At 34.0% G+C, this 17,956-nt stretch overlaps 3 protein-coding genes across 3 annotated transcripts in view; 1 reads left to right on the forward strand and 2 right to left on the reverse strand.

Annotated features, from left to right (window-relative positions):
- Positions 1-4,412, forward strand: part of LOC100116035 (GATA zinc finger domain-containing protein 14) — a 57,851-nt gene extending 53,439 nt beyond the window's left edge. Inside the window, exon 4 of the mRNA XM_031922428.1 lies at positions 3,474-4,412. Coding sequence (XP_031778288.1) covers positions 3,474-3,753 — 280 coding nt within the window. The 3' untranslated portion in view covers positions 3,754-4,412. The remainder of the gene's footprint in view (positions 1-3,473) is intronic.
- LOC116416075 (basement membrane-specific heparan sulfate proteoglycan core protein) overlaps positions 1-17,956 on the reverse strand; it is a 283,482-nt gene that overhangs the window by 92,561 nt on the left and 172,965 nt on the right. The window lies entirely within an intron of this gene.
- The window catches only part of LOC116416065 (uncharacterized protein DDB_G0290301-like), a 65,454-nt gene that overhangs the window by 44,839 nt on the left and 2,659 nt on the right, over positions 1-17,956 (reverse strand). The window lies entirely within an intron of this gene.

The following is a 17,956-nucleotide window of genomic DNA, read 5'->3' on the forward strand; positions in this document are numbered from 1 at the left end:
TTAAACATTTTTATAGGTTAGAAACAAACTATTACGGGCGTCCCGCCATCTTTTTCGTAATCTTATTGGCCAATCGACGACCAATCAGAGAACGAATAGAATGATGATTCCTCTCTTTTTTAGAGTAGGATATTAGGATACGAGTAGCACAAATGCACCATTACAGTATGGCGCGTTTTAGTACTTATGAGACGAATATTGTACGCTATTTAAGCACTGCATAGCCCGAATCCGCATTTATGTTACGTATATTCGCGGTATAAAAAGCGTACACGTGTCATAAGTATCCCTTCACAGAGCAGTGTTTAGTTCTCTCACTATGCTAAGGTCCTAATACACGTCGTGCCGAAATGGACTATGTATGCTACTTGTATTGTAATAAACTAGTACAATACTCGTTTTATAAGTCGTTCTTAAGGGTTATTTATGCTAGTTGTATCATAGTATATTATCAAATTTTATTTCAAATTCCCCGAATTTCTGTTACAAAAAATAGCTGCCAAGAAACTGTAATTCGATGACTGAGTGGAATAATATATCGTATCCCAGCGCTGGCTTTGAGAACGTCGTATCCTGGTGGCGGCTTCGGGATCGTCGTATCTCGGCGGCGGCTACGGGAACGTCGTATCCCGGCGGCGGCTTCTTCGTGTCGTATTCTAGACGCGATTTTTTTCTCTAATTTTGTAGTGGCAGACTTATTTTACATTGCCTTTAGTTCTATTATGAAAACTATAATATATCATCAGGCGAAATGGATTCATCTTAATGGACAAATTTTTATTTTTACTTTATTTCATTTATTTATTTATTTAACGAGACAAAATTTACAGAGCATAATGTAATTTATACTCAGAAATCCCACAACGGTACACGAGGGTACCTGAACACAGGGCCGGTAATATAATATAAAAATAAGACTTATAGAATCTACAAAACTTACATACTAAATACTTACAACTAAATAACATAAAATAATCTTTTCTTAAAATTTTTGTTTGAGGCACGGAAAAACTTACTCAGCAATTTTCCTTAATCGTATTTTATCGAATATACAGCATCTCTTTACTTCTTATCCTGTACGAAATTGCGTGTAACACTCCCGACCCCGACTATGTATCCGGCCCTGATTCGGTATAACGAATGTACGTACCTTATCAGGCATGTAATGGGGTAAAAACCGAACTGCGTCCGGGATGCCTTAAGTTCAATATGGGTTTAATAATTAAATTGTTTAACTGTCTTTCAAACCAATACATTTGTACTGTTTTTCGAAGCAATATTCGGATGGCACTTACGTATTTTTAAACATTAAACTTTGATATGATCCGTAGAAATTAAAAAATCAGTTTGTATATTTTCTAGCTTAATAAAATAAACATTTAGATATTTTATAATGAACATACACTTTCAAAATTGTAACATATCAATAAATCATTGTGATCGCATAACAAATATTTTTATCAAAAGTTTCTTCATAAATCATATGTCACTTTACTGTAAAAAATCAAGCTCTTGTAATTTTGAAGGGACCCATACTAGACCAAGTTTTTTACATGTATTTGGACATACAATATGTAAAAAACATGGGCAGTACCTCCAAACCATATGCCAACAAAAAGTTGCGGGCCAGTTACTAATCGCGAAAAATTGCCTTTTTTGCGCCCCCGAGTAATGTATTACCCGGCCAAGCGAACATTATTTTGTTCAGCATTAAAGGATAGCTTAGCCCAAGATCTTGTATTAAAAAAATTGTCGTGTTAACGTTAAAATGTTAAAATTAAATGATATAAATAGGGTACGATGACTACAAGCAAATTAAAATAGGGTAAAAATCGTCGAAAATCCGACAAAAAACTAAAAATTTGGCTTAACAGGCTTTCGACGAATATTGTTCTACTCTAAATTGTTCGCAACTTTTACTAGAGACGGTAATTTTCAACAATTTTTTAGGCACGACCGCGACACGGAAATGCCTTATAGTTTTGTCAGCAAAAAATGTGTGAGATGCGATATCTCACGCAATTCTCGACCGTTCGGGCTGAAATTTTTGAAGGCGTCTCCTCTCGCACAAACTAAAAAAGCAATTTTTTTTATCCTGATCCTTTACGTTTTTTTTTTTGAAATGCGGGTACAATTTGTTCGATTTTTGCTTGCATTTTTGAATAAAAATTTTGGTGTTACACGATTATCTCTGAGAGACTTTAATCAATCGGGGCTAAAAATTTGTGTGTGAACTCTCCTTATAATAGTAAGATGTCAAATTTATTTTGGGCTTGATCCTGCATGTATTCACATAATTTGGTCACCTCCAAAAATCTCTAAAAACGGTTTTTTGGCTCTAACTCGAATTCTAAGCATTCTACAAAAAAATTTAAATGAAAAAGTAGTAGATCTTTGAAAAATACAACTTTTTTTCATTAACATCAAATCATGAAAATGCTTACAACTTGTGTTTACAGCCCAAAATCGATTTTTTAGCTTACAAACCAATTATTTGCCATAAAACTTTGCTGATTTACATTTTAGATTAAAATGTTAAATATAAAAGTTGTAGAGATTTTTAAAATACAACTTTTTACCGTGGCAAACATTTTATTCCAACACTTTTTGACAAAACAACAACTCTAGAAGCGATTTATGAGAACCAAAAGCAGTACGGTGCGAGCACGAGCGTGAATCGCGAGCGTCATTGGTCGTGCCTTATACGCAAAACGCGTCGCGTTTTGGCGTATAAAGCGTTTTTGCCTTGCATCGCGAATAGATGCAAGGCGGCAAGCCACCGCGGCCGTAAGTGGCGCGCTCGTTTTTTAATTTAAGATTTCGGGCTTAGCTGTTAATTAAGACCTAAAAAAATAATTTTAGCTCGGCTAGGTAATAAATTACATAAGGTGCAATAAAGGCTATTTTTTTTTGTAATCAGTAATTGGTCCGTAACTTATTGTTGGACATAATTTGGAGGTGCTACCCACGTTTTTTACATATTGGTTTACGATGTTCTCGAACCCGCCGCCAGGATACGACGTTCCCAAAGCCGTGCCTGGGATATGTTCTTATTCCACTTAGCCATTGAATTATAGTTGAGTTTTATAGGCCTACGATCTCTGGAATCTTAATGTGTGATTTTACACACAAAAAGTTCTCCGACTTTTGTTCTCTGATCGGCATGTATCTATATGTATCGTTATTTGAATTTTAATTATCAAATAATGTAAGCATATTTTGAAAGCTTATAATTATTACAACTGATAATAGACAAGCATAAAATCTTTATAATCATCCCAATTATATGAGCGGTAATAGAATGGCAATTTAATTATCTATAAAGTTGGTTATACTATTCATGTTTTTAGCTCATCTGATTAAAAGAAGATGCGGTTTTAGTTTTTTGCTATCTTTTATTTTTTACATTTGTATTGCATATATTAATCAAGCACATTTTAAATGCTGAGAACTAAAAATTTTTTTTCTTGCAGGCGAGTTGCTTCACCAACGACCTACAATCCCAATAATTTTCATGGGAATTCGCAAACACTTCAGAGTCAAGTCACTCAAGTAAAGCCGACGTATCATCGAAATCAATCGGCCAAGCAAAACTCAACAACAGAAAAATATGCTAAGGAAACAACAATTCGTTCTAAAATAACCAAAAAAAATGACTATGACTATGCCTACTATGACAATGGACCTGTTGAATATGACAGCCTTGAATTGGAACATGTCGGCAGCAATAAAGAATCCGTGAAAATTTCATAAACAGTATTTATTAGGTATAATGCATATAAATGATGAAATTGATGAAAAAAGTTTTTATTATATGAAACGATGAAAAGGCCAGTGTAAAAGTAAACTTATCTGTACGAATTAGATTTTATAAAACCATGCATAAATTCGTCAATGCATAGTAAGTTTTCCTATCGAGAATTCACTTCAATGCGATATGTGCATACACCGCGCGTATTACAATAATTCAATAAAATCTAAGTATTAAATAGTGATAGGTTATTTTAAAAACTTTTTTATTCTCAAGTAAAGATATAGAATGTTAAGCGGTATCAAATTATTCTACGTTTGTACATACTGCAAGTGCGATTAAATGCTAGTTCATCTTTAAATATTATTTAAAATCATACTTTTCAAAATTATTTGTTAGAATAAGTTTACGAATATTGTATATACATTACGCGTTATACGAACATCAAATTTATGATCATTAATTGTTTTAAATTTTATTTACCTCGCTTCAACAGATTTTATAATATTAAAAATTAAATGTAATTATTCAAAGTTATCACTCGTTATTACATTATAAAAAATACACGCATAAAAGTGTTGATTTAATTTGTATGCGTTTATTATCAACTGGCACCTATCTTCTAAGAATCCTATATCTAATTAAATAAGGTATTAATATTTCAATTTTTTATCACTTATTTAAAATACCCAAAGTTACCCTGTCAAAAATATTGCTGTAATTTTTTGACTTTCTAAAAGGTAAACTAAAAGAAAATAATCCTTAGCCCCTTACGGAAAAAAACTTCCAAATTTTAAATCATCAAATAACTCTTGAATGTTAACTCTAAATTTGAGGGTAGTTTGGCAGCCTCAACTTGAGAGTGACTCTCAATTTGAGTGTGTGTTATTGTTTTTTCATACGGATGATTTCGAAGCGAAAATCATACTTCGTATAAGGGAAATTGTAACCCTGATAAAAACGTTCCCCATTTATTTGCCATTACTTGGCAAATTCGAAAAGCCTTCCCATCCCTTTGAGTATCGGCTTGCCAGTAAGACCCCGTATTGCGTTACGGATTTTAGCATTTATTGCCCAACGAATATGGGGGATTTCAAACAATACTTTTAAGGTTACGTTCTCTTAATGATTTTGATTAAAGTCGTTTATTCCACTTTTACGATGCATGGCTGTAATCTAATGAGTACGCAAGAATCATAATTATATAGTACTAGACTTGGCGCAGTGTGCTGCGCGCACTGTAGTAGACTTCATTCATTAACTTATTAAATAAAATATAAATGCTTGATTGATATTTTTAATATTTGTTTTCTATCAGAGAAATATATTAAACTTTACAATATATGATTTATTTCGGCCTCATATAAATTTCAAAATTGCCGCGGTTTCGTCGCCAACTTCCTTTTAAAATTTTAAGGTTATGTCTCAACTCAGTTCGCGTCAACATTCACATCATGTTTCTTTTTGCAACAATAATAATATTTACAATAGAATATTACAAATACACAAATTATGATTTGATTAATGATTATGATATGTATTATAGTATTATATTAAATTTTTAATATTAGAATCAATTTTAGAAATCAAAAAATTCTAACGATACTTTTGACGCATGCGCACTAAATGAGCCAATTACATTGACGCATTCTTGACTTCACTTCATCCGGTCATGACTTTTTTATATAGGGATCCAGGCGTCCGAAGTCCACGATGACGGTGTCTATTGATAGTGTCTAGTTGCGCAGGAACGGGGATGATGAGATCTAGGTATTTCACTACGTAGTTTTTCGTCAGTAGATGTGAATATCGACCATGTTTAGTGCCCAAGTACGTACGGTCGCCGATGACAAAGTTCAGGTAGTGCACTCCATAGCTATTGACATCTAAATGTAAAAATTAGTTGTAGATATCAAAAAACCACCTAGCGCCTAGACACTATCCATAATCGATGTGCACATCTATGCACAAAAACCTACAGAGTGGTATACTTGAACTTCGCCATTGGCAAATATATATACCTACAGAAACTATTTCGAACCGATGTTTACATTTATGCACAAAAAACTGCGAAGTAAACTTTCCAGACATCTTCATCGGCGATCCTGTAACCCAGACACCTTCCGTAGTCGATATTCGCATCTAAGCATCGAACATTATTTTGCCGACATAACCTACAATCGGGATATACATATAACAATAATATAGAATTCGCCAAGTGTTGCTCTTTTGTTGACCAAACTTTCGCCAAGCATATTAGTAAAAAAATTGGCGAATAATTGGTGTATTGGCCATTTTGATTAAGGAAATTTCTACTAGGGAAGCAACTATAAGTTATGACATCATCCTTACATATTAGGTATAATGCGAATCTATATCTTTGTATTATGATTCTTATTTCTCATCTAAAAACTTATGAAATCCTTTGTTCACAATTGCATTATTAATGCATTTACATAAAAATTAATTTAAGTAAATCTATTAAATAAAAAAACAACAAGGATTAAGAGTAAAAGCTTGAGTTTTATTATACTAAAGCACGGAAATGAGATGTTGGCTTGTCAAGCCCTTGTTCCATACTGATTCTTTTTCACATAATTTCGTTTTTTATGCGTTACATCGAGTCTTAGAAACTAAAAAAGGGATAGCGTAAACATAAAGGAACTTAATAGTTTGAAGTATTTCTCCTCCAATAAGTTATGAAATTCTTGAAGAAATTTTCCAATGTTTAGCTTACGAAATTTTTATTATATTTTTATCAATATACGCTAATGAATGTAATGAAATCGGTTTCAAAAATGTCAACTGACAACAAGCATTTCTTATTACTCCAAGAAGAATTATTCTTACCATAGCTTCAAGATGGAAACCTGCTTTGTGTTTAATGATTCTCCTTAATTTAATCGAAATCTTCTGAAATTAATCCAAATCATATATCAAATATAAGCAAAATAAGCAAAGTTATTTTAATTGTTGGAGTTTTTGTTAAAACTTAGTTTTAGTATTTTGAAATATTATTCAGTTCTTGTTTTCTTGTAGCTGGAAAAACCCAAGAACAGAGCCGTGCCGAGTCCGTCGCCGAACTCGGCAATTAGGGATTAAGAAGGAGCGCACACTTCGCTGAGTGCGCCCTTTTTATGATACCCAGGTTGGCGGCGGGGGCTATTAAGAAGGGTCCGACCGCTCACGCTTCGCCCGCGTCGTCGCATACCTGGATGTCGGCAGCGTCCCTCTTGCGATCAGCCGTAGGACCGCGTCACGGAGGTATTGTAATACCCTCAGCGGAGGATAGCACTTAGTTCTAACCGAATCGAGCAAGCGAGCAGTTGTCCAGTCGAACGCTTCACTGACATCTGACTACGCTGTCATACTTGTATTAATTTCTTGTTCTTTTTTGTATTAATAAATATATTTACCGTGAGAAGCTATACCCTGCTTGATTTTTATTTTCAACATTAATTATACAAGAATTATTTCAACACAAATTGGATTATGTTGAATCTAGAGTAAGATTATAAGTTTTGACTTTACTAGCGATTTTAGACGCGTTTCGCGCTTTCTAGTTATAATATTTTCATCTATTGGTTTTTGAGGTTAGGAGCTCATGCATGTACAAGAACCAATCCAAAATACAAATTTAAATTTTGAATCGATTATCAAACATGCCCTTATTTCGATTGACCAATCAGATGACGCATAAGATCAAGCTGGATAAGATAAAAAAAGCGAAACTTTTAAGTAGGATTACACCATTTTAAGATTATGTATTGCAAAGCTGCTGCCTGACTCAAAGCATCATTGCGTGACCTACACTTTCGATGTTTTTACTTGATTCGATTATTTAAAACACAGCTAATCACGTTTTTTTTATCCGGAGAGTTGGAGAAATGCTTGATGCACCATGTCAGGAGTCGTGCGAGACTCTCCGTGTGCGGGACCATCGCCAGGCATACCCACTAAAACTCCACCTCTCATAGGGCCGCGGAAACCCGGTAACCGCTTCCGCATTCCTTCGGGGGATCGCCTGTCTTATGCTGTCCTAGCCATCATCTAGTCTTTTGAGCAACTGTCGTTATTTTTCGCGCGGAGAACCGTCTCCACGTACGCCGTTATGTCGTCCCAATTCTGCTTGCTGCCAAGCATCGTTTCAACTACTGTCTCGGGCGTGAACGTCCCTATCGTCAGCTTCAGTTCTTTTTGTTTTTCAGCCCAGCGAGAGCAGATAAAAAACGTGTGTCATACGTCGTCCCGTTCGTCACCACAGTATTTGCACCTTGGTGTTGCGACTTTATTTATCGCGAAAAGGTAGCTCCTGAAGTACTCGTGACCAGAGAGATACTGTGTAAGTTTAAAGTTGACCTTGCCCCACTTCCTGTCGACCAACGGGCCTACATCTTTGATAAGGGTTCTCCACCTAGCCTTTGGACGTTCGGTTTTTGATAATGTAAATTGTTAAATTAATTGTTTGCGGACTCGCAATAATAGCGTCCATTATTGCAGTGTCTCCTGCTCCTGCGCTTCTCAAGCCATATGTTCTAGAGAATTGAAAGGACGCGCCGACGACGCCCAGGCAATTTGAGGCAATTAGCGCTTTTTGGGAAGCAGATGCTCTCTAATATATATATATATATATATATATATATATATATATATATATATATATATATATATATATATATATATATATATATATACGTATACATGGGTGGTTCTTTGTGAAATCGAAGATATGAAAATTTTAATGTTTGCCTAAACTGCGAATATATATATATATATATATATATATACATATATATATATATATATATATGTGTGTGTGTGTGTGTTGTGCGTATATATATATATATATATATATATATATATATATATATATATATATATATATATATATATATACATGTATATATATATATGTTGTACCTGACTCCCAAAAAGAATTTTAGCGCGATTCCTTCATTTGGCTTCGAGTTCTAGCTAGTCAAAGTTGAGGTTTGAGGTTTAAGCAATTATTGCATTTTTTGTCTATTTTCAATGATTTGTAGTACACCTCAATACAGTAAAAAGATACCTTTTTATAGTAAAAAAAGTAGCTGTAAGGTTTCAGAATGGGCCTGACCTTCTACTAGAAGTTATTTAGAAAACAAACATGATATAATGGCTAATAAGTGGTTTTTCATGCAAATTTGACACTTATAACCTAGTAAATTTCATGTCTACCGACACAAACACATGTTGGTAGGTGGTGGTCTATGGCGAAGTAAGCTGGACGACTGCGCATATATTGTGCGTATCAATCTGACAGTTGAACGACGATACGCTCACGTAGCCGCCTGCCGTGTGTGTTTTGACGTTTGGAGCAACATCCAGGGCTTCATTAATCGCAAAATGTGTTGCTCGCTTCAACTTTTTAGCAATATTAGAAGTGAATGTAGAACGGCAACAATGACGTGATGCAGTAGTGTTAGTTTACAAATTAAAAGTGTTACTAGATGCCTGTGTGTGCGACATGTGTGTTTTTAAGTAGTTTCCTCTTATTGCGATTTCTCTTGCGGATCAGCTACTCACGGTCTTTGGTTTATACTCGCAAGGAGGCATTGGGGAGTCCGGGTCTTGGATTTTGATGAAACTTGGTGGGATGGCTCATTTTATAGTTAAAATAGGGTAGATAAAGCCTTTTAGGCCAATACGTCTTCTATCAAAAGTTACAGCTATATAAAATTTCAAATTTTTAGTATATTCAACAATAAATCTAATACAATGTCACTTTTTCATTAATACGCTTTGCCACACCCTTATACCTATCACTACTCACTTTTTTGTAACCAAATACATAAAAGTGTATATTATTTCATGAAAGGATCCGTTGTCTACTATAGTTTATATTTATAAACTGGAAAGATACACAGAAATCCAATTCAACATAATAAAAGCCACAATTTCTCATAATCGCTTACCTTCTTTAGATATTTTCTCACAAAATAACAATTACCTTTATACTAGATAATTCCTTTTCTCTGTAGGTCAAGAAATTTGTAAATAATATGCTCTGAAAATTCTACTAATTCGATTGGAATATGGACAACAACCTTTTGTGATTAAAAATACGCACATTTAAAGATATTTGTTAAAATCAGGATTTATGAACTTGTACATACTCCATATAATAGTCATTAATGACTTAACGTTATAATTTAACAATACTGCAGGACAACATCAATTCAAACAGGTCCACAGTAGAGTACGCAAAAAATGTAATATCTTTAGATCTTGTCACCTTATACATATATACTCATATAATTAGAACTTATTGAATACTAAACTCACCTTTTTTACCCCTCTAATAATAATTTATATAGTTATCTGAAAGTAAATAACCATAACATAAAGTTGTTCTGTGCGTGCTTATCATTTATTAGTAATATCATAATTCATTAACGTTCTATTATTGTTTATTTGCTAATTTATTTTCTTTTTTAAGAGCTCCTTTTTAGTTAAACTTGTTACAAGCAAAAAGATCAGCTATATTTACCAAAACACTGATAAAATATAATTCTATCTTATGTAGGGGAGGTTAAGTAAGCTATTTTGTACACTCTATTTAATCTGATTTTTAGATTTACCCTAGTGGAAATGGATTTTGTGCCAAAGTGTGCCAAAGTATGCCATAGTTTGCCATAATGTTCTAAAGTGTTCAAATTCGGAAATTTGTTACACGTTGGTATACCTTGGCACACTTTGCCAAAGTGTGTGTGAGTGTCAGTTCGTTATGGAGTGCTGCTAAAGGGAAAAATATGCAACACCAGCAAGAAACTGCAATCATCGCATGGAGGTTATCCCTTGTTTTTCTAAGTACTCCTGCTGCTTCTACTGCTGTGCTGATACTCTTTTTCTGGATGCAGTCTAAATGACGAGTGACCATCGCTGCTTGCATTTGCCTCGACACCTTCTTCACAAATCAATGAATTTGCAATTGTATTACTTACTTTTAGAATTAAACTAATGTTTCTCCTTAGGTTTGACCTTGTACCTAAATATTCACTGTTTATCAGCGCTAATTATTGTTTTGGACTGCTGGAACCACCCGAAAACACCCCTGGAGTACAATAGGCCATATAATTAATAATTAAATCTTTAAATTTTTAACTAGCTGGGTCACCTCGCTCCTAATAAATAAATAAATAAAAAAAAAATATATATAAATAACAAATATATACAGGGTGACCCAATTTAAACGGGCACCGCTCATAACTCGTCAGGGACAGCCACAATCGAAAAAATGGTAGAGACCAAAGTTGTAGGATATCGAAGGGGCAACCCGATGGTGACCTTGGATTTGACTTTGAACGCGTTTTTCAAGGTCATTTGAAGGTCAACTTTGGTTTTTTAAATAGGAACCCCATTCTTTTATTGCGGGAATGGAAAGAGCGGTAAATTTTACGTTCAGAATGGTATGTTCGGTTGCGGCACTGAAGGTCATCGCAAGGTCATGCAGCCAGAATGAAACCCCGCCTACGTAATTCCTCTAGCAACGCCAAATTAAAAAAATTGGTAGAGACCAAAGTTGTAGGATATCGAGGGGACAACCCGATGGTGACCTTGGATTTGACCTTGAACGCGTTTTTCAAGGTCATTTGAAGGTCAACTTTGGATTTTTAAATAGGAACCCCATTCTTTTATTGCGGGAATGGAAAGAGCGGTAAATTTTACGTTCAGAATGGTATGTTCGGTTGCGGCACTGAAGGTAATCTCAATGTCCTGCAGCCAGAATGAAACCCCGCCTACGTAATTCCTCTAGCAACGCCAAATTAAAAAAAAGTGGTAGAGACCAAAGTTGTTGTATAGGGGGGGGGGGGGGGGGGGAGAATTGTGACCTCGAATTTGAGCCAGTCCTACAAGGTCATTTCAAGGTCAAATTATTTTTTTTTTCAAACAGCACCCACTTTTTCGACTCCGGATCCTGAAAGCGTGTAAAATGTTGCACTTTAAACGAAGTAGTAAATTTAAAATAGAAGAAAAGATTTTAATCATTTAGCGTACCATTTCCTGCGTTTTGTCATCATTATAAAACTTGATGTCCAGGACCCACGACGAGGACGTAGCAGGGTGGATTTTCAGGTCCCATTTTGATCCGGCCGATGAAGGCAAGACGTGAAGACACCGGCCGATTAAGGCAAGAATCATAGCCCGGCCGATGAAGGCAAGACGTGAAGACACCGGCAGATGAAGGCAAGACCATGAAAAAATCACTTTATAAATAGAGTTTAAGCTTTACCTAATTAAGTGTTCAAAAATCCCTCCATGATGTCTAATACATAGTTGAATTCTTCGCTCAAAGCTTCCAACAGTCGACAGAAGCACATGCCTTGGTATGCCTCTGCAAGTATTAATGATTCTTTGCATCATATTTTCTCTAGTAGTAGGGGCGTCCGCATACACGCTGTTTTTCAAAAAGCCCCATAAATAAAAATCTGGGCTCGTGAGATCTGGGGATCGTGGAGGCCACTCAACATGATCTTCACCACGTCCAATACCTATCCATCTATTACGGTATGTTTGATTTAAAAAATCTTGAACATCTAAACTTCTATGCGCAGGTGCACCATCATGTTGAAGCCACATACGCATTCTGGTTTGTATATTAACATCTTCTAACAGATTTGGTAATTCATTTGTCAGAAAATGGAGGTATCTATCTCTGTTAACATTACCGTCAAAAAAGTAAGGCCCAATTAGATAGCCATTAACAATACCACACCATACTACAAGACTCCATTGATGTTGGTGATCGACTGCACGGGTCCAATGAGGATTTTCAATGGACCAATAGTGGGAATTGTGTCGGTTTAGTTGACCTGTATTATGGAAAGTGGCTTCATCGGAAAACATGACGTACCTGAAAAAATGTGGATCGTTTTGCAATCTTTCCTGTGCCCATTGGCAAAATCGTAACCTTCTTTCAAAATCACGTTCTGTTAGCTCTTGGGTCAAAGTAATATGTTATGGATGGTAACGATGGAGTCTTGTTATTCTTCTCACTGTTTCTCTCGGGATGCCAGATCGTACTTCTATTTGTCGAATTGAAATATGAGGATCTAAATAAATCATAGCAAGCACCACCAATACTCGTGGATCATTTCGCTCGATAGTCATTACTCTATGACGTTGTCGTGATCTTTGAGGTCCTCGCCTCTCTCGCTGTTCAATTCTCTGGATCGTACTTCGAGATGGATGATGATTTCTGTTTGGGAAACGCCTCCGATATAATTGTGCTGCTGCATTATAATTTCTTCGACACTCTCCCAAAATCAATAAAATATCAACAATTTCGCTTCGACTATAGTCCGGCATATTTACTTAGATTATAAATATTACAAAAATAAAAAAAAATGACTCAAATCACATATTTTCAATTATTAAATTAGTATTTGAAGTCGATAAATATCTAAATAAATTTAAAAATTCTACTGCATTACTAGAACTTAGACTGTTTTCTGCAAAAAATAATAAATAAAAAACTACTTAAACAATTATTTAATTGCAAATAGTAATTATTAATTTTTTATTATAAAATAATTTATTGATTAGGAAGCTTTTATGAAATAGATAATAAATAAATATTTTGTAATTCCAAAAGTGTTAAAAGTAAATTTTAATAGATAACTTATAAAATAGTTAAAATTGTATTTTAGTAAAAGATTTATTTTAACTTATTAAATTTTATGAAGTGAAATCAAACTTATACATACATTTAAAATATGGGTAATTAATCGGAATATTTAGCTCTTAAACAATATTTTCTAGAATAATCGCTATGACTTGAAATTATATCAAACATTTTTTAATTTTAAGTAAATTGATTCTTCAAGAAATACCTTCATTACGTATTGCAGAACTTTTTTTATACAAGACATTAATACAAAAATTTTAATAGAAAATGTATATTCGTATTATTTTTAATATTAAATGAAATGATGTAAAAAGTACAATCTTCATTTGTTAACAATAATAAATATTCTGTTACGTTAGATAACAATTTTTTTACATTAACATAACTTTAGATGCAATATTTTATATTAATATGTATGTTATTAATTAATTATTATCGTGTTAAATACAATATTTTACAGCTTACATATTGTACAAGTTTAAATAATGAACATACATTTTTTAGTGTTGTTGGTTGTTTATTATTACTTATCTAATAGAAAAGTGCAAAAAATTTAAGTACCTACCAATTTCTGCTGCAAAAATATTTCTAATAGAATTAAAATATTTATACAGTGGAATTATCACTAAATAATTATATTAACTGTTGCCAGTAATTGTATGTATAATCTGTGTGACGACATGGTATGTATTACAAACTTTATAATTCTGCTTATACATATGTATTTTCAACATGCGTGTTTACATGTATGTGTGTATAGCATATGTATACAAACATACGTATGTATGTATATCTATGTATACTTAAAACAATAATAATTTATGAATAAATTAAATGGAAAAACAACAACGTTATTTAAAAAAACATAATGCAATTTATTTCTGATTCAAATAATAAATGTGTGTAAAATAAATATAAAAACTTTTTTACTTTATACTTCGATGTTTTACTTTTTCTTTTTCTGTATCGATGGCTTTTTATTGTAAAATTCTATTCATATTTTGGCATTACGGTTTATCAATTTATGATTTTTTAAAAATAAAACATTTAATATTTTTTTTACGTTTTTATCAAACTTTGACGTTTTTCTACAATACTTCGATGTTTTACTTAATCTTTTTCTGTATCGATGATTGGCTTTTTAATAAAAATTTTCGTTAATATTTTTGGCGGAAGGCCGAGTGTGAGACTCTTTCGACAATTTTCGGAGGCTATTTTTATTTTTGCAAATCGAAAGTTCGGGCGGCAGGTACGGCGCGGGGCCGGGGCGCCTGCTTGAAAATCATTCGTGAGTTAAGCGTCGTAGGGGAAGGTTCGACGGAGTCGCGGTGGCAAGACTGAGCGCGGGACTTATTTTAAAAGGCTTATTTCGGGAGCCATTTTTATTTTTCGCACATCAGGAGTTCGGGTAGGTAGGTGGCGACCACCTAGAGGAGTCATTCGCAAGTTAACCGTCGGAAGGGATCATTCGGGGAATAGCGAGACTTATGTTTGGACGCTAGCGAGGGCTCATTTGCGTCTTTGCCGCTGGACAGAGAACATCTAAGAAGGGATTTCATCTCGGATACAAAGTAAAAGTAAAGTTTGAAAAAAAATAATTTGACCTTGAAATGACCTTGTAGGACTGGCTCAAATTCGAGGTCACAATTCTCCCCCCCCCCCCCCCCCCCTATACAACAACTTCGGTCTCTACCACTTTTTTTTAATTTGGCGTTGCTAGAGGAATTACGTAGGCGGGGTTTCATTCTGGCTGCATGACCTTGCGATGACCTTCAGTGCCGCAACCGAACATACCATTTTGAACGTAAAATTTACCGCTCTTTCCATTCCCGCAATAAAAGAATGGGGTTCCTATTTAAAAATCCAAAGTTGTCCTTCAAATGACCTTGAAAAACGCGTTCAAGGTCAAATCCAAGGTCACCATCGGGTTGCCCCTTCGATATCCTACAACTTTGGTCTCTACCATTTTTTCGATTGTGGCTGTTCCTGACGAGTTATGAGCGGTGCCCGTTTAAATTGGGTCACCCTGTATATATATATATTTTATTCATAGCTCTGAAGAAAATTTAAAATACTGACGAAAGTAAACACTTATATTTATATAATATTAGACAATATAATAATGCACCTGCCTTTGCACGTTTTGGAGATTGATTTGACGCTCTTTTAGGATAAGGCCCTCAAGTTATTCGAATAAGGGGTCAAATTTACCACAATATTTATAACTTACATCCAGACGAAAACGAAACCAGAAGATATGGGTAACTATACATCATTGATAATGAAATCGCCTCGCAATCACGATTACAAACTAATCTGTCATGTTCTTTAATGCTATTAAAGGAATCAGATAATTTTTTTCGACAAGTAAACATATATGCAAAATCATACAAATTGATGCATGAAGTCAAAATGGAAGAACAAAATCATTTGTAAAACAACATCGTTGAGTTTAATAGTAAAGAAATTACAATATATTTAACACGCAATTTTAATTATTATAAACGTAGATATAACGCAGCTAAATGTAATGAAGTAGCTCTGGTATTTGTAGGTGAAAATAGTCAACCATCAAAAGACCGAGAGTATGTATATATTCAAAACATACAGCACCTAATAATATACCGTACATAGTAAACATGTAGATCCTGAAAATACCTTTTACAAGATAAAATGTTGGCAACTATAAGTTTGGTTTCCACCCTGGTAGCAAATAACCAGAATTTCATGGAGGTCTCTTCTTTGAAACGACAAATGTAACAATACGTAAAAAAGTATAACAAGATGTAAAAAATTGTCTGTAAGCGTAATATTATATAAGAAAATGGCGAAATTTTTATGTTCTTACTTCTGCTTAAATCCTTTTACTTTTTCTTACAATTTCTTATTCGATGTTATATTTTATTATAAAATACAAGGTAAAATTTTGGCAACTGTAAGTTTGGTTTCCACCCTGTTAAAAAATAACCCAACAGTTGATTATGGTTGGCGAACGAACCTACTAAAAACGTAACTTTGGCCAACAGTTTAATGATAAGCATTGGTAAACATTTCTATCAGGGCATCTTCATAAATCTGTACATTTGTAGAAGAATTCTATTCTAATTTCTCCTTAAAAATTTATGAAAGAATCGAAAGAATTGCCAAGTGTTTGCAGCTTGCAAAGTTTCCGTATGTGCTTATAAATACGTTAATGAATGTAGTATGAAATCATTTTTATATATGTTAAGCATCAAGCATTAGACAATATTTACAGAGAAAATTGGTTTTTCTCTATCTGATGTTGTCCCTTGGTGATGATAAAAAATAATGATTTATCTGTATCGGTCTTCCCGAGGCAAGACCGATGCAGATATATCAATAACCAAACATTAGAGTTCAGCAGGTGAGATAAGGTCAGCTGACTAGTGGTTATTAAAAAAAAGGTTACAATTTTCAAAATAGTACATTACGATACGTGTGACTTAAATGTCTCCTTTTTACACGGCGCAGTTAGCACCCGAGCGTAGCGATGGCGCTAAGCGCCGTGTAAAACTGAACCATTTAAGTCAAGAGTATCGTATAAAATTTTATAGCACAGACTGCTAAAATCCGTAAATCTCGCCTATTCGTGACTTAATAGCGGGTTTTAGCCACACTGGGCTATAAATATTATTTTAATGCACACTTGCCGTCCCGTCGTCTTATAGTCTACGATGTGTACTAACTTAAAACAACTTATTGATTACTTAACGATCATTCCTTAAACAAATATGCACATTTATCGCCTTTTTAATGAAAGTAGAAAGTATAGAAAGTAGTAGAGATTTAATAAAACACTTCATCCATACGCAAAAGTTTATGGTAAAAAAAGGCCCGTAAAGCCAATATGATTCCAAAAATACTTATTATTTTTGCAAATTATTTAATTTTGCTTGAGACTTTTTCTTTGCTATAAACTTTTACGGATATATTTAAAGATTTATACAATAAAGCAAAGCTCCTTTTAGATTATAATAACAAAATGTTGTAATTTTAATATGATACAAAATTTACATTTTAATAATAACAATTCAAATGTTTCATCGAGAAACTATAAAAGGACGGGTCGGTAAGTGTGCATTAAAATAATATTTTTGAGAATTGTAACCTTTTTTTAATAACTACTAGTCAGCTCATCTTATCTCACCTGCTGAACTCTAATGCTTGATGCTTGACATATACAAAATGATTTCATAAATGGTTCAGTTTTACACGGCGCTTAGCGCCATCGCTACGCTCGGGTGCTAACTGCGCCGTGTAAAAAAGAGACATTTAAGTCACACGTATCGTAATGTACTATTTTGAAAATTGTAACCTTTTTTTTAATAACCACTAGTCAGCTGACCTTATCTCACCTGCTGAACTCTAATGTTTGGTTATTGATATATCTGCATCGGTCTTGCCTCGGGAAGACCGATACAGATAAATCATTATTTTTTATCATCACCAAGGGACAACATCAGATAGAGAAAAACCAATTTTCTCTGTAAATATTGTCTAATGCTTGATGCTTAACA

Source organism: Nasonia vitripennis (genome assembly GCF_009193385.2).
Source record: "Nasonia vitripennis strain AsymCx chromosome 1 unlocalized genomic scaffold, Nvit_psr_1.1 chr1_random0016, whole genome shotgun sequence".
Lineage (NCBI taxonomy): Eukaryota > Metazoa > Arthropoda > Insecta > Hymenoptera > Pteromalidae > Nasonia > Nasonia vitripennis.